General features: G+C 35.8%; 1 protein-coding gene across 1 annotated transcript in view; it reads right to left on the bottom strand.

The window, feature by feature from the left end:
- Positions 1–460: 460 nt before the first annotated feature.
- Positions 461–19,434, bottom strand: part of AKR1D1 (aldo-keto reductase family 1 member D1) — a 40,036-nt gene continuing 21,062 nt past the window's right edge. The window contains exons 4-9 of the mRNA XM_033099284.1: positions 18,051–18,128; positions 13,552–13,674; positions 6,903–7,012; positions 6,007–6,172; positions 3,295–3,377; positions 461–1,495 (exon numbers count right to left, since the gene is read on the bottom strand). Coding sequence (XP_032955175.1) covers positions 1,453–1,495; positions 3,295–3,377; positions 6,007–6,172; positions 6,903–7,012; positions 13,552–13,674; positions 18,051–18,128 — 603 coding nt within the window. The 3' untranslated portion in view covers positions 461–1,452. The remainder of the gene's footprint in view (positions 1,496–3,294; positions 3,378–6,006; positions 6,173–6,902; positions 7,013–13,551; positions 13,675–18,050; positions 18,129–19,434) is intronic.

The raw sequence follows: 19,434 nt of genomic DNA on the forward strand, positions 1-19,434 counted from the left end.
ACATTTTTCTTGGCACCCCTGGTATATATATATTTTCCCTGACAAATGGTGGGACTCTTTTCCAATGCCTGTGTTTTTAAAAATGGTTTGATAGGTGTGGTACCTTCTCCACATCAGCCCTTTCAAAATACTTCGAAGTGGTTTGACAACAGAGATCAGGACTCACGTTTCTGTTTTTTCACTATGGTACTTACTCCTTTTTCTTTCCTCTCATCCCAGTGCTAAAAGTACAATAGGAACTTGATGAAAGGTCTTTTCATGGAATTGAATTCAGATGATCACTCCCCCGCCACCCAGCAACAAAATGGAGATCCATGTGGTGGAGCCAATCATTATTGTTGTTATTTTTTTAATTAAAGTTTATTAGGGTGACAATGGTTAGTAAAGTTACATAGATTTCAGGTGTACGATTCTGTAATACATCATCTATAAATAACATTGTGTGTTCACCACCCAGAGTCAGTTCTCTTTTCATCACCATATATTGGAAAAATCATTCTATTTTATTAATTTTTTTGAACAAAATATTTTCCAGAGGACAGCATGATAAGTATTAATATTGGAATTAGTGGAAATAACGAGTAGAGATCACTCAGAAGTAAATGTTTTCAGGTCATTGAAGATCATCTGTAAGCAATTGATCTTGGATGAACATAGGTTTTGAAGAACTATCTTGCCTTGTGGGAGTGACTTCATGTGAATGAATAAAATATATTGCTTTAGTCGAACTGAAAATAGGTATGTCTCTATCGCAGAATTCTAATAATCTTATTCACTTAAAAAATTTACATACAGTAAAAGTACCAGTGTTCTTTTGAACTTGCTTTCTCAAAAGTCACATAATTATCCCAATAACACTTTTAAAGTCTTATGTAGAATAATTTTATAAAGTTTCTGTTTTCAATATATTTCCTAAGGCCTCCTTTTAAGATGCTTTCTTTTAAAATAGTTATCTTTGGACCATTTTATGATACAAGACTTTATTTGTGTATCTTGATAGTCTCAAGCCATTTCACAGAATGGTGGTCGTATAATGAATGGGGCCGAGAGTGACTGTGTAAGTATAGATCCCCAGTTATGTCGCAGCTCAGGCCCTTTCAAGCATGCAAGAGAGAACCTGCAGTTATCCATCCCTTAACCTGGGTGAAAGCTAACCAAACACATATTGGCTGGAAATAACCACCAAATCATGGCTTTGCTAAGCACTATGGTATTTAATATTTCCAAACCATTATTTCTACAGATTTAAACATTTTTTTCTTCAACATAGCTAAGCCAAAGTTACTTATATTACACAGAACTTAAGGCTGTTACTGTCACCACTTCATCTGAGGATAGTAAAAACCCCTTTAGTTTCCACATCTGGGGGAAGCACCCAGCCAAAGGTCCTGGCACACAATGGACACGGGCTGGGGGCTGAGGGGTGGGACTCAGCTCAGGAGTTCTCTGATGTCAGTATTCATCATGAAACGGGTATTCAGGATGATCACACCACCTGCCAAAACAATTCCCCAAGGGAAAAATTTCACTCTGAAGTCGCATAGCTGTATATATTACTAGCATCCTTTGACAATTTCACTGACCACTCCCTCGGTCTTACTCCCTCTCTGTTCCTCACCCACCCTCCTCCCATTTTTTCTGAAGCCCTGGACAGCACCTGGGTTTAAGTGTGTGTGTGTGTGTGTGTGTGTGTGTGTGTGTGTGTGTGTGTGTGGTGGAGTTGATAATTTGAGCTCAGGAAAGGTGATGACCGGCAAAGTAACCTTCTGCAGCTATGTTGACAGGGATAACCTATCTCTTAAATAACAATGGCGAAAGAGCCTTTGAAAGAACTGCAGTGGGTGTGTGTATGTGTGTCCACTTGCGCGCGTGCGCACACATACCTGTCATAGAACATATCTAACAGTCAGATCTCTGCAAGTACTATGAGCTTTAAATTAAAATATAAAACAAACAAAAACATGGCTCTCAAATGTCAAGGATTAATTGGATGAAAAACAGAAGAGAATCATGGCCCAGCATACCTAAATAATACTTTTTTTTTTTGAAACCAGTGGGGCCTAATTTTTGTTTTTTCTTGCTGATTTTTCTGTTTATTTCCTGGTATGATGAGTTATTTTTCCAGTGTGCTAAATTAGGTATTAATTTTGCCAAATATCAAATCAGATAATGTCACCAACTAACTGTATAAAAATCAGTACATTGGTGGATTGACTATATCTTACTCTCTTAATTTAATGATATTTACTAATAGAAGTCCTTTATCTTCAAGAGCTATTAATTAACCTATAAGTTTTTGTTAGTTCTGAGTTTGTGTGTACTCTTTCATTCTTGAGGCTAGGTGGTACCTTTTGATGTCAATAACTTTTTTCCCCTGGAAAATTCACATTAGGACGCTATTTTATTAATTCAGAAATGGATTCAGAAATTTGATATTAACACAGAACAGTTTCTGACTCATGAAAAATAGTGGGGCCAGTAGGATAAGTGTCCAAACTGTATGAACCATCTTCATGAGCATTTTCTAAATGTTCACTTAAAGAGAAGATTGAAAAAAGATGAGTGAGTATCCAGGTGATCTAAAGAACTGGAAAAATGAACAAAGAATGATTAAGAAAAAAAATACGTGTGTATATACAAATATATATGTGTGTGTATACATATTGTCTCTTTTTATTATAAAAGACCTGTAATATTTAGAGAGTAAAGGGTACTTTACTGATTAGCTGAATCTGGTAACTCTTTGAAGGAGTGCAAGGAATTTTGCTTGTGGGTGATCAGCTAATAGATAGAATTATTAATAGAAGTTCCAAATCTTATAGGCAAGCATTTGTTTACAATTTTAGGCTCTTGGCTCCCAATCTGGTGCTCTTTCTACTACATTCTCATGCCTCTCTCTCAGGAACTGTTTTTTTTTTGTTTAAAACTTGGCTCTAATTTGTACATCACTTGGATTTTTAGGAGGAAAAGCTACGAGTTGTTTGAATAATTGTGCCAAGATTGTATTAACGTATGTACACTAGGACTTAATTCTCCTCACGATCTTTAGCCTGCCATGCCTTAACCTATTGTATAAATGCTAGAATTCTTTTAAATAAAAATGTAGATTTGCAGGGAGTTCCTAGAATGGATGTAATTTACCCAGACTTGTTTAATACTCAGAACATGCTGCCCACTGACCTGACCCTTTAGCTTTCTGTGGACAGAGGTCCAGGTTCATGAGAGCCCTGTTGGTTGACGCTTGACAGTTCCCACCCCACTGGGCAGGATGTGATTAATGATCCCAGAACTCACATGAGCAGTTCCACGAAGCGGGTATTTTTATTCAGGGCTTCAATCTTGTTCATATCGTCTTCGGTGAGAGAAAAGTCAAAGACCTGAAATAACAGAAATAAAAGACAGACATTTATAATGATAGAAGGTGGGTCAAGCTTGGAATCAGGGAGTGGGGCCAGCCGTGGAAACTCTTCAAAGATTTATGAACAGTTCTGCAAGTGTGTAAGACGAGCTGGCCTAGAGCTGGGGGGCCACCCACCCATGTGGAGCTGTTATTCTCTTCTGCCCTTTGTTTTTAAGACAATTCTGTTGGGGACATCTTGCAAGAAAGTCCAAATGTCCTGAAACAACATATGTGCAGGACAGCTAAAATTTCAAGAGTGAAGGATTTTTATTTCTGGATAAGATGCTGAACTTTTGATTCTGGGCTATGGTCTTTGTACACTTAAAAAAGATTCCCTAGTCTCTAAATTGGCTTCTGTACTTTTTAAAGAAACTTTTAATTTGTTTTGTTTTATCCTCTTAATCATTTCTCTCATCATTTTTAATGTCTTTTTTCATTCACAGAATATGTCTTTGTGATCTCTTCTCTCAAAATATATACACTGACTTTATCCATTTAACCACTGTATCCATAGTATATACATAAAACAGTTTAATCATTCCCCCATTGGTCGTTTCCAAGTATTTTTTTTAGGGAACGCTTTCTTTGCTTATTTATTATCCAACTATTGGAATTTATGAGATTGTGTAAGGAATCAAAAGTTTGCATACCGCAAAAACAGTCATGAATGAACCAAGCTCTCCTATAATGAATCCTTACTCAAACAGCCTTTTTGCTTTTTTGTTTGCCCTCTGAGTGTTGGTGAGTCAGTTTCTGACTCCAGTGAATATGCAATGTACCCTAACTGCAAAGTGAAGTTGCAAATCTTGTGAAAGATGCAGGATTTCAGGAAGTTAACGGAAGGGATGCTGGAGGTTTGCTCTGATTATAGGCACAACAATCATTTGCAAATAAGAATCTGACACAGTTAGCATTTACTCTGGTGGGTATATCAAAAGAGTATGACTTGAAAAAAAATAAAAGGATTCAGAATTTCCTTCAGATGAAGCCCTCTGAAATTTTAACAAAATTATTCTTTATGATCACTTTGCGAAAACTGTGAAGTAGAGGATGTCATGTTGTGTTACGTAATTTTGTCAAGCGTATTTTTTTTTTTAGGGATGATGTAGATACCTGATCATTGTCAAGCGTATTTTAAAAAATCAACAGTTTCACTGTGTCTCTTCTGTGATTTAGTGCACATATGTGATTATAACCTAAATTTTGTTAAATATAAAACGAGTAAAACTACTTTCATAATTTTTGCTTTCAATTTTAAGATAAACTTCCAAGTTCCCTTCCCCTTCATTATTTCTATGTGATGTTTTTCTTATTATATGGATTGATTTCAGTGCTCTTTTATTTTTCATGGCACAAATTATCCTAAGTGAATGAGGATCTCATTTTACAAAACTGAGCTCCTGATATTTCCCCCAAACCTGCTTCTCTTATAGTAAATGTTTTAAGAAGGAGAGAGTGTTAACTGTATGAAATTCTGTTCAAAGACCTAGGAAGACAAGAACTGAGAACGAATTATTGGGTGTAGCAATGTGGAGGTCACAGGTGACCTTGATAAGAGCTGTTTCTGTGGGATGGTCAGGGTAAAGGCTTGGTTTCAGTGGGTTTAAGAGAGAGTGGGGGAAAGGGACTTGGAGGTGGTGAAAATAGAATTCTAAGGGCTTTGCTATAAACAAAGAGAAATGGATAATAGCTGAGAGGAAAGTGAGTCTAGATTGGATTTTACTTTTTAAGATTGGAGGTTATAGCATGTTTGTATGTCGATGGGCGTTAATTAGGAGAGAGAAGTTGCTTCTTATGGATGAGCAGAGAAAAGTGGTTTTCTGAGATGGAACCTACTCCTGGTGAGGATACTGTCAAGCCTGTTGAAAGGACAACAAAGGATTTAGAATATTACATAAATTTAGTTGATAAAGCAGCCACAGTGTATGAAAGGATTAACTCCAATTTTGGAAGAAGTTCTACTGTGGGTAAAATTCTATCAAACAGCATCACACACTACAGAGAAATCAATTGATGTGGCAAACGTCATTGTTATCTTATTTTAAGAAATTTTTACAGCCACCCCAGCCTTCAGCAACCACCCCCCTGATTCGCCAGCAGCCCATCGACATTGCAAGACCCCCCACCAGCAAATAAATTATGACTCACTGAGGGCCAAAATGATGGTTAGCATTTTTTTTAGCAATAAAGTATTTTTAAATTAAGGTATGTACATTTTTTAGACATAATGCTATTGCACACTTAATAGACTACAGCATAGTGTAAACATAACTTTTATATGCAGGGAGAAAGCAAAAACTGTGTGTGACTTGCTTTATACGTTTCTTATGAGATACATGCTTTATTGCAGTGGTCTAGAACGGAACCCGCAATATCTCCGAGGTATACCTGTAATGTACAAGCAGCAAAGCAATCTCTGAAGTACTAGGAATTGTCTCAAATTCAGCTAAAATTAAATCTGGATATGGGCAGAATAAGTCAGGGAGTTGGTATAAAATAAAATATGAAGACATTACAATTTTCTTATTACTCTGAACAGAAAATTCTCTAAATTAAAAAAAAAAACAACACTCTACTTTTTCCATTTTCAAAGGTAGTTCTCTTACCTGAAAGTTTTCTTTGATCCTCTCAGGGTTAAAGCTTTTAGGAATGACAACCACTCCTCGTTGGATGTTGAAACGCAGAACAACTTGAGCTGCTGTCTTATTGTACTTCTTCCCCAGAGAGTTTAGAAGGGCATCCTTTAACAAGGGTGGGGAAGATGTATTCACCCTTTTAAAAAAAAAGTCAAAGCATGCATTATTTTAGCTGAGCAATGAGAACCAATAGTTAATCACGCACTCTCCTCCTCTGTCTTCCCGTTCACCTGGTAACCTACCAGGACACTACAGGTCCCCTGTAACCAGTTTCTCTGAGTGCAGAGTCCTCAATGAAGAGTTGCTCTTAGTATGGGAAGACCAAGTGAGGCAAATGTAGAGAACTGCCTCTTTCAGAGGGTAAATAATATTTCTTTGCTGGATCTTACAGAGAGAACTGGGTTAGAAGTAGGCATATGGGGGAAGCAGGAAGCCCAAAGTGGAGGAAACAGAGGCGCAGCTCTCGGAATCATCTTAGAGCAGAAAGATTTCTATGCTGGTCTGTGGAACACATCACAGTGGAAATGTCTCCATTGACTGCAGAGATCAAGAAATTCTAAAATCTCAGAATATGACCATGGAGACTCTTTGTCAAATAATACCTCACCTGATATTTATGGAGCCTTTCCTATGTTTCAGGCACTGTAAGATAATCTTATACACATAGTACAGTCCATTCTTATAACATCTAAATGAGGAAGGTTTCATTAGCTTAAATTTGTACGTAGAGAGAATGACATGAAGAGGTAAAGTTACTTTCTTAAGATCACAGGACAAATGGAGTCATTCCAGTCAAGAAATTCATATCGGCCTCATACTTGACATCAAAGGAAACATTTCCTGAAGAAACATATAGTATTACTTACCAGATTGGATTCCTAGAGGTCCCCAAAGGGCTATATGCAATAAGGACAATGTCATGCTGTTGGCAAAATTTCAGGAGTTTTGTCTGGGTGAAATACGGATGGCACTCAACCTACGTGGTTGTATTGGAGAGGAGAGCACAAAATTAAGGCCTTGTAGACGAATGCAATCTTACATGGTTTGAAAAAAAGCCCTTCAATAAAGTCCATTTAAAAGTATTGTGGATAATGAGACGAACCCTAAATATTTTTCCTAACAAGGAAACTTCCATTGTTTATATCCCGGTGTGATTAATTAAAACAAGCTTAGAGAGGTCACCCTCTGTGGCTTAATTCTGAAATAACTGGGGAACAAATTCAATTGTGTATACCTATCAAAATTTAAAACTTTAAGTGAAGAGACACAGTTATTTATAGCAGACATTCTAGCAAATACAGTTCCCATAACAAACTGTAGTCCATAACAAAATCTGAGTCTCAAGGCTCCGATTACGGTTTTAAGTAGAAGTGACATGTTACAGAAGAACCTCTGTCCCTAGCTATCGAACAGCTAAGAATATTTTCACAAGAAGTAGAGCATGTATAAAACTACTTTTAAGGATCAATTTTGTCCTCTTGGCTGAGATTTCTTTACACCACCAAATGTTAGCCTGCTTTCATTTTCAGTATCCTACTGACACGATTCCTGTACTAAAAATAACTTGTGTCAACAAAATTCTTCTCAAGTTTCTTCTTAAAGACTATGGTAGTTTTGACCTATGCTTTTCTTTTCTTTTTGATTAAAGTCAACCAAGGCTTAATTAATATATTTTAAGTATATAATTATTATTTTCACCATCTGGAATATTGAATTCTTAACAAGTTATATGTCTAGCCGGCACAAGGAAATGCTGTGGTAAGTAAACTGGGGCTCCTTTCCTTTTTCTAATTTGCTATACGTGTTTTCCTTATATCAGTTTGTCCTATTTCTTCTCTCTCCCACTCACCCCCATCATAACCTTGCTCCCTTCCTTCCCCTGAGAAACACTTGGGGGTCCCCCACCCCAGTTTGGAGCATTTTTAAACAGTTCTAAAAAGTGGCACATACTCATAGACTAAAATAAGTGAGGAGTCATAGTGTTCATAGTATTTCTTTCCTTTATCCTCGCCCACTCCCAACATTACTCTCCACTTTCAGTCCCTTTTTTGTTTTCAGTCTTGTTTATTATTGGTAGACTAGTCTTTCCAAAACACATAATTTATCACATCACTGCTTAGAGACTAAGCATAAATTCTATGTTTAATGCCTGCCTGCTTATTTAAAACACATTTAATTTTCCCCACAAGGACTCCTTTCTAATCAGGTTACCTGTCTCTGGCCTATTACATATGTACATGTATGTATGTATGCATATGTGGTATGTGCGCGTGTGTGTGTTTATATGTATATGGAACATTTTTGTAACCTACCCTTTGAAAAAGGATTTTGTATGATTTGTAGCAAAAAATATACATAATAGGGCTAAGACAATCAAAAACAGAACAAACAGGTTTGTGAATATCAAATCTGTGACTAAACAAATTTGGGACTTTTACAGAGTTGTACTGGGCAACATATTAGAAACATGTACTTAGCAAAAACTTTTGAGTTAATATAATACATAATGTAATGTAATATAATATGTTTGCAGAGATAGTACTTAGATAAAAAATACTAGGGCATATCACTAAAGGGACACTCAGTGAGGGAAATTCTGGGGGTGAGGGTGGGAGTGGATACCTAATGTGATCCAAGTACATGTGAACCCAGAGAACCACCTTCCTTCTTTTCATAGCATTCATCTCAGTTTCTAATTATAAGTAACAATTTTGTGACGGTTTGATTAATGTGTGTCCCCCTCTAGACAGTTATTGCCATGAGAGCAAGGACGATAATCTGTCTTTGGTCACTTCTTCATGCCCAGCACCTAGCAAGGTGCCTGGCGTCAGGCAGCTGCGTGATGACTACTTGTTAAATGAATGAGAACAATACCTACACAGAGAGTACGGGGCCACAGGCTTAGGGAACATCACGATTGATGCTGGAGACTGTTGTGGACCGGACTTCCGACGGGCTGCTTGATGGGGGTAATTTCAGGTCAGGGAATGATCCTTAGTGAGGAGGCTGGGACTGGATGATCAATTTAAGGCAGAGGGTGGGGATGGTTTCTGATGTCATAGGGACTTGACGTCATCAGGCCCTGGAACTTCCTTGTTTTCAAGTATCTAAGCCTTCCTTAGACTGCCTTCCTTTTTTTGCTAGGGACTGGTTACAGTCTTCAGTGAGTGGACCAATGGACACGCTGTCTTTACTTTTCCTTGCTTGCCTTGTAAAGTTGATGTAACTTGTTAGTGTCTTGACGTGTCCGGGGCTTTTGCAGCACTATTTGGTAATGCTGAACTTTAGATATTAAAATCTCAGGTAAGGTTAAGAAGCTGGACAGAACCCATGAAGGAAAATAGCAAAAGCCCTGTCACCAATTAACCCTGTCCTCGTCTGTCTTTCTGTAAAAACTGTGTTGAATTTTCATTTCATTAATTAAGTCACTCAACAAATATTCATTGACTCCTGTGTCAGGGCCCCTGTGACTTAGACATAGTGAATAGGGTCAGGAGACACTTTGAGGAATTTGGAGATCTTTCCTTTCTCTCTCCCTCTTCCCCCCACTTTCCTTCATTGTTGAGTTAAGTGTTGGAACTTTGTGTGAGATGAAAAGGCCTGAGCTAGATCTGTAGCGTCCTTTCTCAGAACTAGTCTGAGAAAACTCTCCCTGACAAGTTGCCCACCACAAAGGCTTTCAGACAGACTAAGCCAGGGGTGGAGCCTAGAGACACCTTTCTTTAGATGGACATCGTGGGTAGTACTGAGGAAACCTGGAACATGCAGGCTCTGAGAATGAGTATAGAGTGAGGTCATATTTGATGTAACTTTGTTCTCGACGTCTGTGAAAAAAATACATCAATTTGCAAATTTTACTATAGATTTATCTTAATGGGAAAATTAATGTTGAAATACGTGAAGTTTGAATTGTGCAAGGTCTTCGGGTTTGTATCCTTTACACATAAAATGTGTGCACTCTGTGTAATGCCCACAATATGTTCATCATATTCCTGGATGGAAAGCTGCTTGTGCACGGCACCAGAAGCTCCCCATTTTGTATCTTTGGAGTATAGGTGCTCCCACCCAATGCTCAGGATAATGGTTGGTGGTCAGTAGACCTGCATTCTGATCCATGCCGTCTCCAGCATATTGATAAACGCGGCTTTCAAACACCACAGAACACATGGATGAGCTCAGGCTGTGATCTTCCGGCATGTCTTGCTTCTCTCCTGGGATGTATTTGTGAAACTGATCAAAGAGCTAACCAATCAGATTATTTCCTTCTTTGCATGAGGATACACACTGTCAAATTTTTACTCTGTTTTTCATTCTGAGATTAAAAAAAAAAAATCCCCATCTTTCTCTGTATATTTGTAAGAAGAAGCCTGTTTGTCATTTCAACATTTTTATGATAAAGTATTGTTCTTGGGGGTATAGGCAGGAGACGTGCCGGTGAGGGGTAGCGTAGGAACAAAGGGATGGATGGAGGTCAGTTAGGAAGTCCAAGGTGGTTCCTCTATTCCTGAGAGCATATGATGTGTTCTGTCAGCTTACGTGTCAGTTTGGAAGTGGAACTTCTAAAATAGCAGCGCTTCTATTTCAACTGTGGGCTGTTGTCCTGGTACAGGGAATCATTCATTCTTTCTGTTATGAACTCATACCAGACTCTTCTGAGTTAGTAAAAACAGTGAATCAACTAAACAAGTCAACCATAATCTCATAATGTAAGTATTTACCCAATCCAAGAGACTTGTTTAGTCTAGCTTCTTAAATCTTTTATGAAGTAGGGCAAAGAGTGTATCATTAGCCCCATGAAATAAGACGGATAATAGTATTTTGTTGTGATTATAAAAGTAACATATGCCCACCACAGATGACTTGTAACATACAGAAGAGCATAAGGAAGAAAACAAAATTTCACTTGTAAAATTCACAGCCAGAGAGAACCACTCTTTCTTTCCAATCCTTTTTCTATGCACATATTTTTAAAGAATTTAATTACCTCCATACTGTCTATTGCATTTTGGATCCTGGTTTTAGGCCTTAATATCATGGCCATTTTTCTTTTCCTCAAAAATGATTCAGGAACATCTTTTATTAGGATTTCACATAATATGAATGTTTTATAATTTATTTAAACATTCCCCTAATTTTTCTTATATATTTTGTTTCCTTTTTTTTTTTTTTTGCCATTGCAGACAGTGCTGTGACAAACACACATATGGGAATTCGGATTTTTTTTCATGAAGATAGATTCCTAGAAGTAGAAGACTGTGATCGTTTTTAAGACTCTTGATACTTATTGCCAAATGGCTTTCCATAAGGCTGAACCAGTTTGTACTCAGCAATACTTCATCTCTTGCTTACATAGAGCATTATATTAAAAAATGAAACAAGAGCTTTGCTAATTTGATGTACAATACAAAGTCACACTTATATTTAAATTTCTGTAATTATTGGACACTTTAATATATTTACCAGTCTTGTAATTTGTCTCCTGTGAATTTCTGTTGATTTCTTTTGCCCATTTTTCTGTTGAGCATTAGTATTATTTCTCACTGATTTTCCTCATTAATTTTTTTTTTAAATTATAGTTGGCATTCATTATTGTTCAGCTTCAGCTTCAGGTGTACAGTACAGTGATCAGGCATCTACATCATCCCTGAGGTGGTCTCCCCAATGGGACAAGTGTCCATCGGATACCCTCCAAAATCTTTACATTATTGATTACATTTCCCAAATTAATATTCAAAACCCCGTGGCAATCTTGTGGTTACTGATTGTTTTCTAATCCCCTCATTTTCCCCCTTATTCCCACCCCCCTCCCATCTAGCAACCCTCAGTTTTTCCTCTATGTCTCCAAAACTGTTTCTGATTAGTTCATTCACTTATTCTTTTCTTTAGATTCCACATATAAGTGAGATCATATGGTATTTGTCTTTCTCTGTCTGACTTATTTCACTTAACATAATGTTCTCTAGGTCCATCCATGTTGTTGCAAATGGTAAGATTTCTTTCTTCTTTATGGCTGCATAATACTCCATTGTATAAATGTACCACAGTTTCTTAATCCAGTCATCTACCGATGGTCATTTCGGTTGTTTCCATGTCTTGGCTATTGTGTATAGTGCTGCAATAAACATAGGAGTGCATAAAGATTTTTGAATTGGAGTTTTGGATTTTTCCGGATAGATACCTAGGAGTGGAATTGCTGGATCATAAGGTAGTTCCATTTTCAGATTTTTGAGATACCTCCATACTGTTTTCCATAGTGGCTGCACCAATCTGCAATCCCACCAACAGGGCACAAGGGTTCCCTTTTCTCCACTTCCGTGCCAGCACTTGTTGTTTGTTGATTTATTAATGATGGTTATTTTGACTGGGGTGAGGTGGTATCTCATTGTGATTTTTATTTGCATTTCTCTGATGGTTAGTGAGGTTGAGCATTTCTTTATATGTCTGTTTGCCATCTGTATGTCCTTTTTAGAAAAATGTCTCTTCATGTCCGCTGCCCATTTTTTAATTGGGTTGTTTGTTTTTTTGGAGTTGAGTCGAGTGAGTTTTTTATAAATTTGTGATATTAACCCCTTATCAGATATATCATTGGCAAATATCTTTTCCCATTGAGTAGGATCCCTTTTTGTTTTATTGATGGTTTCCTTTGCTGTGAAAAAACTTTTTAGTTTGATATAATCCCACATGTTTATTTTTTCTCTTACTTCCCTCGCGCGTGGGGATATATCAGTAAAAATCTTACTCTGGGTAATGTCTCATTGATTTTTATTGGACTTTTAATTCACAAAGATATGAACTCCTTTTTCTATTATAATTTTAAAAATGTAATTATTTGTTTTCTCTGTGTTTCTAGTATTTTTAGATTTAACATTTTTATACTACTGTATTGATCACTTTCTTTATGATTTTTCCCATGGCTTCCTTATTGATCCAAATCTCTGGAAAACTAAAATTCTTTTGTAGTATTTACAAATGACTTCCTGTTTCTCTTTAACTCTTGATCATAGGGACATTTACTTTAGAGTATGATATGAGGCAAAGATCTATCTTGTTTCCACATAACTAGCCATTTTCCCCCACACCATTTACTGAAAAATCCATCCTTTTGCCATTAGTTTGTGCTACTTTATTTTACATCAATTTTTTATTATACTTGGGCCTGTTTCTAAGATATTTCTTATTTTATATTTATCTGTGTGTTGGTTCTTGCGCTGATCTTACATTATTATAAATGCTCTATATGTCTTAATATCTGGCAGGTCTTGCTCCCCTTCATTATTTTTCTTCAAAAAAATTTTTTGGGTTACTTTTGTCTGGATTTGAACTTTCATTATTTTTTTTTTTAAAGAGACATAAATTGAGAGAAGTTAAAATCTTTACCCAGGGTCTTATGATAAGATATATGTGAATGTAGAGTAACCACAAGATTTTCTGATTCCTAGCCCAGGGTTCTTTCTGTTAAGTAAACATTGAGGTCCCCCCGCCATCAGCACTTCCTCCCCCCCTGTCAAGCTGTACCTGGTTGCTGACTGGTTTATGTTTGAGTCCTGGTTTGTTCAGGATTAGCTCCAGTTGCCTGCGGTTAAAATTGGATACACCAAGGGATTTCACCAAGCCAGCATCTTTGCAAGCTTCCAAAGCCTGTAGAGTAAATGCCAGTGGGTCATGAAAGAAGCCTCAAACAAGCAAGAATGAATGTTTATAAGTGTGACTATCAGTTCTTCAAAAAGCAAAGCTCCTGGGTATGTGAATAGGCATTCTGTAAGGAAAAAGAACGTGGGGGAGACAGGAATTCTGTGATTGAGTTCAGGAAGTATTATATACCACATCTTCCCCTTGTATTTTCACAACATATACCAGCATGTTACTAATGATCTTATTTCTTGAAATTTGTTGAGGCTTTCTTTATGGCACGGTACCTGATCAATTTTCATAAATGTGATATGTGTAAAAAAATATATATTCTCCTGTTTTGGGATGCAAATCTCTCCTCTTTCTCTCTCCTACATATATGTATGTATACACACATTATATATAAAATTAGGCCTAGCTTTTCCTGGCTTCTCAATAATTTGAAGGAATATGTCAGAAATCTCCCACTCTAATAGTGGATTTGTCAGTGTCTTCATGCATTCCATTTTTTAATATATATATTTTTATATAATTTTTGCTGTATCTGTTTGGAAGGTATTTTGTCCATATGTGTCTAAAATTGGTATATCTTCTTGGTAAATTGAATCTTTCATCATCAGAGGGAGCCATTTCCATCCCTAATAATGCTGTATGTTGTTTGATATTAATATTACTACACAACTTTTTCTGATAAGTACTTGACTGATATTTTTTTCCTGTCCTTTACATTTTAACTTTCACATGTCTTTATGCTTATGTGAGCCTAATTCTAATCTGTCAATCTTTATCTTTCAGTAGGTAAATTTAGTTTATATTTATTGCAACTATCAATATATTTGAACTGTTTCTACTGTCTTATCTTAGTTTATCCCACATTTCTTTGTTTCTTTTGAACGCTTTCTTACTTTTGAAAGGTTTTATATCTATACCTTTCCCCTAATAAGCACAATAACTTAGTGTGTTTACATTATTTCTTGATTTACCCCCACCCCAAATCTATGATGTTAATGGTATATATAGAATTTAATTTTCAATTATTATGGGTATATTTTTCTCCGTTTATTTGGTCTTACATATGATATTTTCACAGATAATAAAAACTATCAATTTTGATTTGATCACTTTCACTTTGTACATTTCTTGGAGCAACTTTTAGATTTTTGCTCCTTTTATTTAAATACATCAGACGCAATGGTTTTTTAAAAATTTAAAAATTTTTAATTGTTTTAAATTAAAGTTTATTGGGTTGACAATTGTTAGTAAAGTTACATAGATTTCAGGTGTACAATTCTGTATTACATCATCTATAAATCACATTGTGTGATTTCACCACCCAGAGTCAGTTCTTCCATCACCATATGTTTGATCCCCTTCACCCTCATCTCCCACCTCCCTCCTCCCTTACCTTCTGGTGCAGTGGTTTTTAATGTTGGTCTTGTGGCAAAACTGATCAGTGTGTAGATCAGAAAATATTTTTATCATGCATCAGTTTTGCCTTACAAGTTGACTGGATATAAAGTTCAAGGTCAATGTTTTTAGTCTTCAGTATATTGAAAATACTATTCTATTACCTGCTTTGCATCCAGTGCTGCTGATAATAAAACAAAACAGACTAAAACAGAACTGATAGCAATTTCGTTATATATGAGTGACTTTCTTTCTGGAAGTTTTAATTTTTTTTACAGATTTACTGAGGTATAATTGATAAGCAATAACGACACGTTTTAAGTGTACATTTTGATGAATTTTGACACATTTGTACACCAGTAAAATCACCACAGTCAAGATCATGAATATATGCCATGGTGTGCTGGTGAATGTTTGACAACCAGCTACCCAGGAAAAGAAAGCGCCCCAATTTGTAGTGGTAGTTAATTTCTGTAATGTAACTACTCACATGGCCTGTATTAAATTTACAACTGCACATCACCAAAGGTGGAGTTAGGAAGAGGTGTGCATAGTGAGTTTTTGCAAGCCGGTGTGCACCATTTCCAGTACATCACTGAAAAGATTCTCCTTTCCCCATTGAATGGTTTAGCAGTTTTGTTGAAAATCAACTGAAAATCAACATACGTATAATATGTATGCGTCTATTTTAGCACTTTCTGTTTTGTTCCATTGGTCTATATGACTATCTTTATGCCAATAAAGCAGTGTCTTGATTACTGTAGCTGTATAATCATTCTCGAGATTAGTTAGTGTAAGTTCTCAAAAATTTATCCTCCGTTTTCAAAGTTGTTTCTGCTCTTCTGGGTCATTTGCATTTCTCCATAAATTTTAAAGTCAGCTTTTCAATTTCTGTTGTGATTTTGACTGGGATTGCATTGAATCTGTCGATCCATTTGGGGAGAATTAACATCTTAACTGTATTGAGTCTTCTGGTCAGAGCACGTAGTGTGCTTGTATGCCTCCATTTATTTAGATTTAAAAGAAAATTCTCTCAGTAATGTGTTAGAGTTTTTACTATATCAGTCTTGTACATATTTTACCTCTAAATATTTAATATATTTTTTTAAAACTTCAATTTCTAATTGTGTCTTGCTAGCATATAGATTATATATAGATATAGATGTGGTTATTTCTTCTTTGTCTTATGGGTAAATTACAAGCATACTTCTTAGTTTCCAAATATTTGATGGTTTTTCAGATATATTTTTTGTTTTTTATATCAAATTTAATTCCAATTTTGATCATACAGCTACTTTGCATAATCAGAATACTTTAAAATATATCGAGATTCATTTTATGTCTCATAAAATGGCCTATTTTGTTAAATGTTCCATGTGCAATTGAAAAATAGTATTCTGTTATATTTTGGCCAAGTATTTTATAAATGTCAGTTAGGTTAAGTTAGGTGATAATGTTTAAGTCTTCTATATTCTATAGATTTTTCTGTGTATATTTTATCTGAATTATTGAGAGAGAAGTTTTTAAATCTCTGACTAATTGTGGATTCTTTTCTTTCCCTTTTCAGTTGTCTTGGTTTATGCTTCATGTATTTTGGAGTTCTGTTATTTGGTGCACAGATGTTTAGGATTGGCTTCTTTATTATTATAAAACAAACTTCTTTATCCCTAGTAATAATCTTTGCTCTGAAATCTTTTTTATTATTAAAATAGCTACTTCAGCTTTCTTTCAACTACTGTTAGCCTTCTATATCTTTTTCTATTCTCTCAGTTTTCTTTTTAACTTTTACTTTTAACCTATTTGTGGGGATTTACTTAAAACGGGTTTTTTTGTATGTAATATATAGTGGGATTCTGGTGTATACCCATTCTGACAACCTCTGCCTTTTAATTGGTTTAGACTATCTGCATATACTGTGATTATTGATGCCACTGAGTTTAAATCTCCCACCTCACTATTTGTTCTCTATTTTCCCCATCTTTTATTTTCCTTCTTTTCTTGCCTTTTCTTGGAATGATTAGTTTTCAATTATTCTATTTTTGTCTCCTTTATTGGAGTGGTTGCTATACTCTGGAAGCGTTAATATTTTCCCTTTATATTTGATATTCTGAAATTATCATGTATCTAGGTGTGGGTTTCCTTCTCTTTACCTCTTTGGTAATCTATGCCCTTTCAATATCTCTTCCCCCATCCCTTCAAATATTATTGTTTCCTTTCTTCTTCTTTTTTTCTGAGACTCCTGCTTTGTGAATACTGGAAATTCTAATTTTATCTTGTACGTCTTTTAGCTTTTTCCTTGTCCTTTCCTTCTTCATATGGGGAGATTTCCTCATTCTGATCTTTCAATGTGATCATTTTTTTCCTCATCTATATCCATTTTATTTTTTCTTATCTATTACGTTTTTGGTTTTTCCTAATTATTTATGCTTGGTTTTTTTAAAAAAAAGTTTTCTTCTTCTCGTTTCATATTGCAAATATGTTTTCTTATCTCCTTTAATATATTAATTGGCAAATTTAAAAGTTATTGGTCCTCTGTTCTGTTGATGTTGGGATCTGTAATTGAGATATGTTGTTTCCTTGTGAAATAAATGCCTTGCTATTTTTGGCTATGAGCTCATTTCCTCCCGGGGTACTGGCTACCCTGTCAGGCAGTCCCTTAGAGAGGAACACCAGACTCCAAACCTTGTCAGCTCCAATGAGGCGAGGAGTGAGTATATGCTCTCTAGGATGGAGAGCCCCAGGCACCAGAAAACAGTGCCGCCTCATCCCTTAAAACAACTCCACCCTTCAGATCTTCAACTGTTACTTGCAGAGGAGAGGTCCGTGAGAAAGAGATACTGTACTCATTGGAGTATATTCCAGCCTTTAGAATTTGGAAGGAGAAAGTAGGGCTGCATGTCTTCATAAATTGAACAGGTATAATCAGTTCACAGTTTAAAAATGTAGTCTTTTCAAATAAGAGGCCCACTTGAACTTACCTCCCAAGTGGCACACAGATTTGTGTTGTGATATAACCATCTGCCATTCTCATCTCTAGGATAGACTTCATCTCCAGGCTGGGAAAAAGAAAAAAAACAAAACAAATATAATTCATTTCATTTATATGTGGGAATTAAAATTATGGAATTTGAGTTGTCTTTATACCAATAAACCCAGAGCCTGGGAAAGCAGTTCAAGTTTAATTATGTATATGTTTATATAATTATACAATAAATTATATATTTTTGTATATACATAATATTATATATATATATTTATTTATTTATTTATTTATTTATTTATTTATATTCTTCCCTTTGTGGGACTGTCTAGAAATTTTCACTTGTCCCACACATGTGACACATTCATCTCATTATCTCACCCTGGCATTCATTTTCCCTTTATTTATTGACAGATTATTGTTGTTTTTAAGCCATGAAGTTTTCTCTTAATGACAAAATCTTTCATTAAAAAACAAAGAGTAGAGGTTGAGAATTAGGACTTTTAGACTCAGTGTTTTGACAGTCTATCTTTGCCAGAGTTGAGGACCACATAGCATTTTACTTCTCAGTTCAGGCTAACTTGCCCAGTGGTTCTTTTCCTTCCATTTTTGGGCCCTCCAAGAGTTCGGTATCTTTTTTTTCTCTACTTCACACATTATCTGAGTGTCAGATCTCCTTCTCTAGTTTTTGGATGATCCTTTATCAACCAAGACTAATTGTGCTGTGGAATATTGTCTGTCAGATGTCTCCTTTTTGGCTATATCTAAAATTGGGACTCATTTCTTCTGGGCTTGGAAATGGGATAGAGAGCAATAAAAGATGATTCCTAGGCTCTTTGGATGGATGATGGTAATCATTTCCTGAGGTTGGGTTAGGAACCAACAGTTTTGTCTTGGATATTTTGAGTTTGAAATGGCCATTAAACATTCAAGTAGCTATTTGAGAAGGCAATGGAACAGAGAAGTCTCAGAGAGAGGCTCAGAAAGAGGTCATGGCTGCAGACAAAATCTGGTAGTCCTCGGCATATAAAATAATATTCAATCCATGCAACTGTGAGATCACTCATAGAGAGAGTGTGGCTCAGTAAGGCAAGAATATTGAGAATAGAGTATTGGGCATAACAATATTTAGAGATTGGCAGAGAAGAAGCTGCCAGAGAATCATTGGAGAGTGATATTATAGATGCCACAAGAAAACAATGTTTAAAAGAGATAGTGGTCAACTGTATTGAAAGAGATCAAATAATATGAGGAAACAAAGTATCCATTGGATGTGGTTGGCACCATGGAAGTCTTTGTAGACCTAGATGATAGGATTTTTTTTATTGAAAACCAAGCAATTGGACAAAATTTACTATATTCTTACATTTTTCTCCCTAATT

Source organism: Rhinolophus ferrumequinum, chromosome 26 (genome assembly GCF_004115265.2).
Source record: "Rhinolophus ferrumequinum isolate MPI-CBG mRhiFer1 chromosome 26, mRhiFer1_v1.p, whole genome shotgun sequence".
Classification (NCBI taxonomy): Eukaryota; Metazoa; Chordata; class Mammalia; order Chiroptera; family Rhinolophidae; genus Rhinolophus; species Rhinolophus ferrumequinum.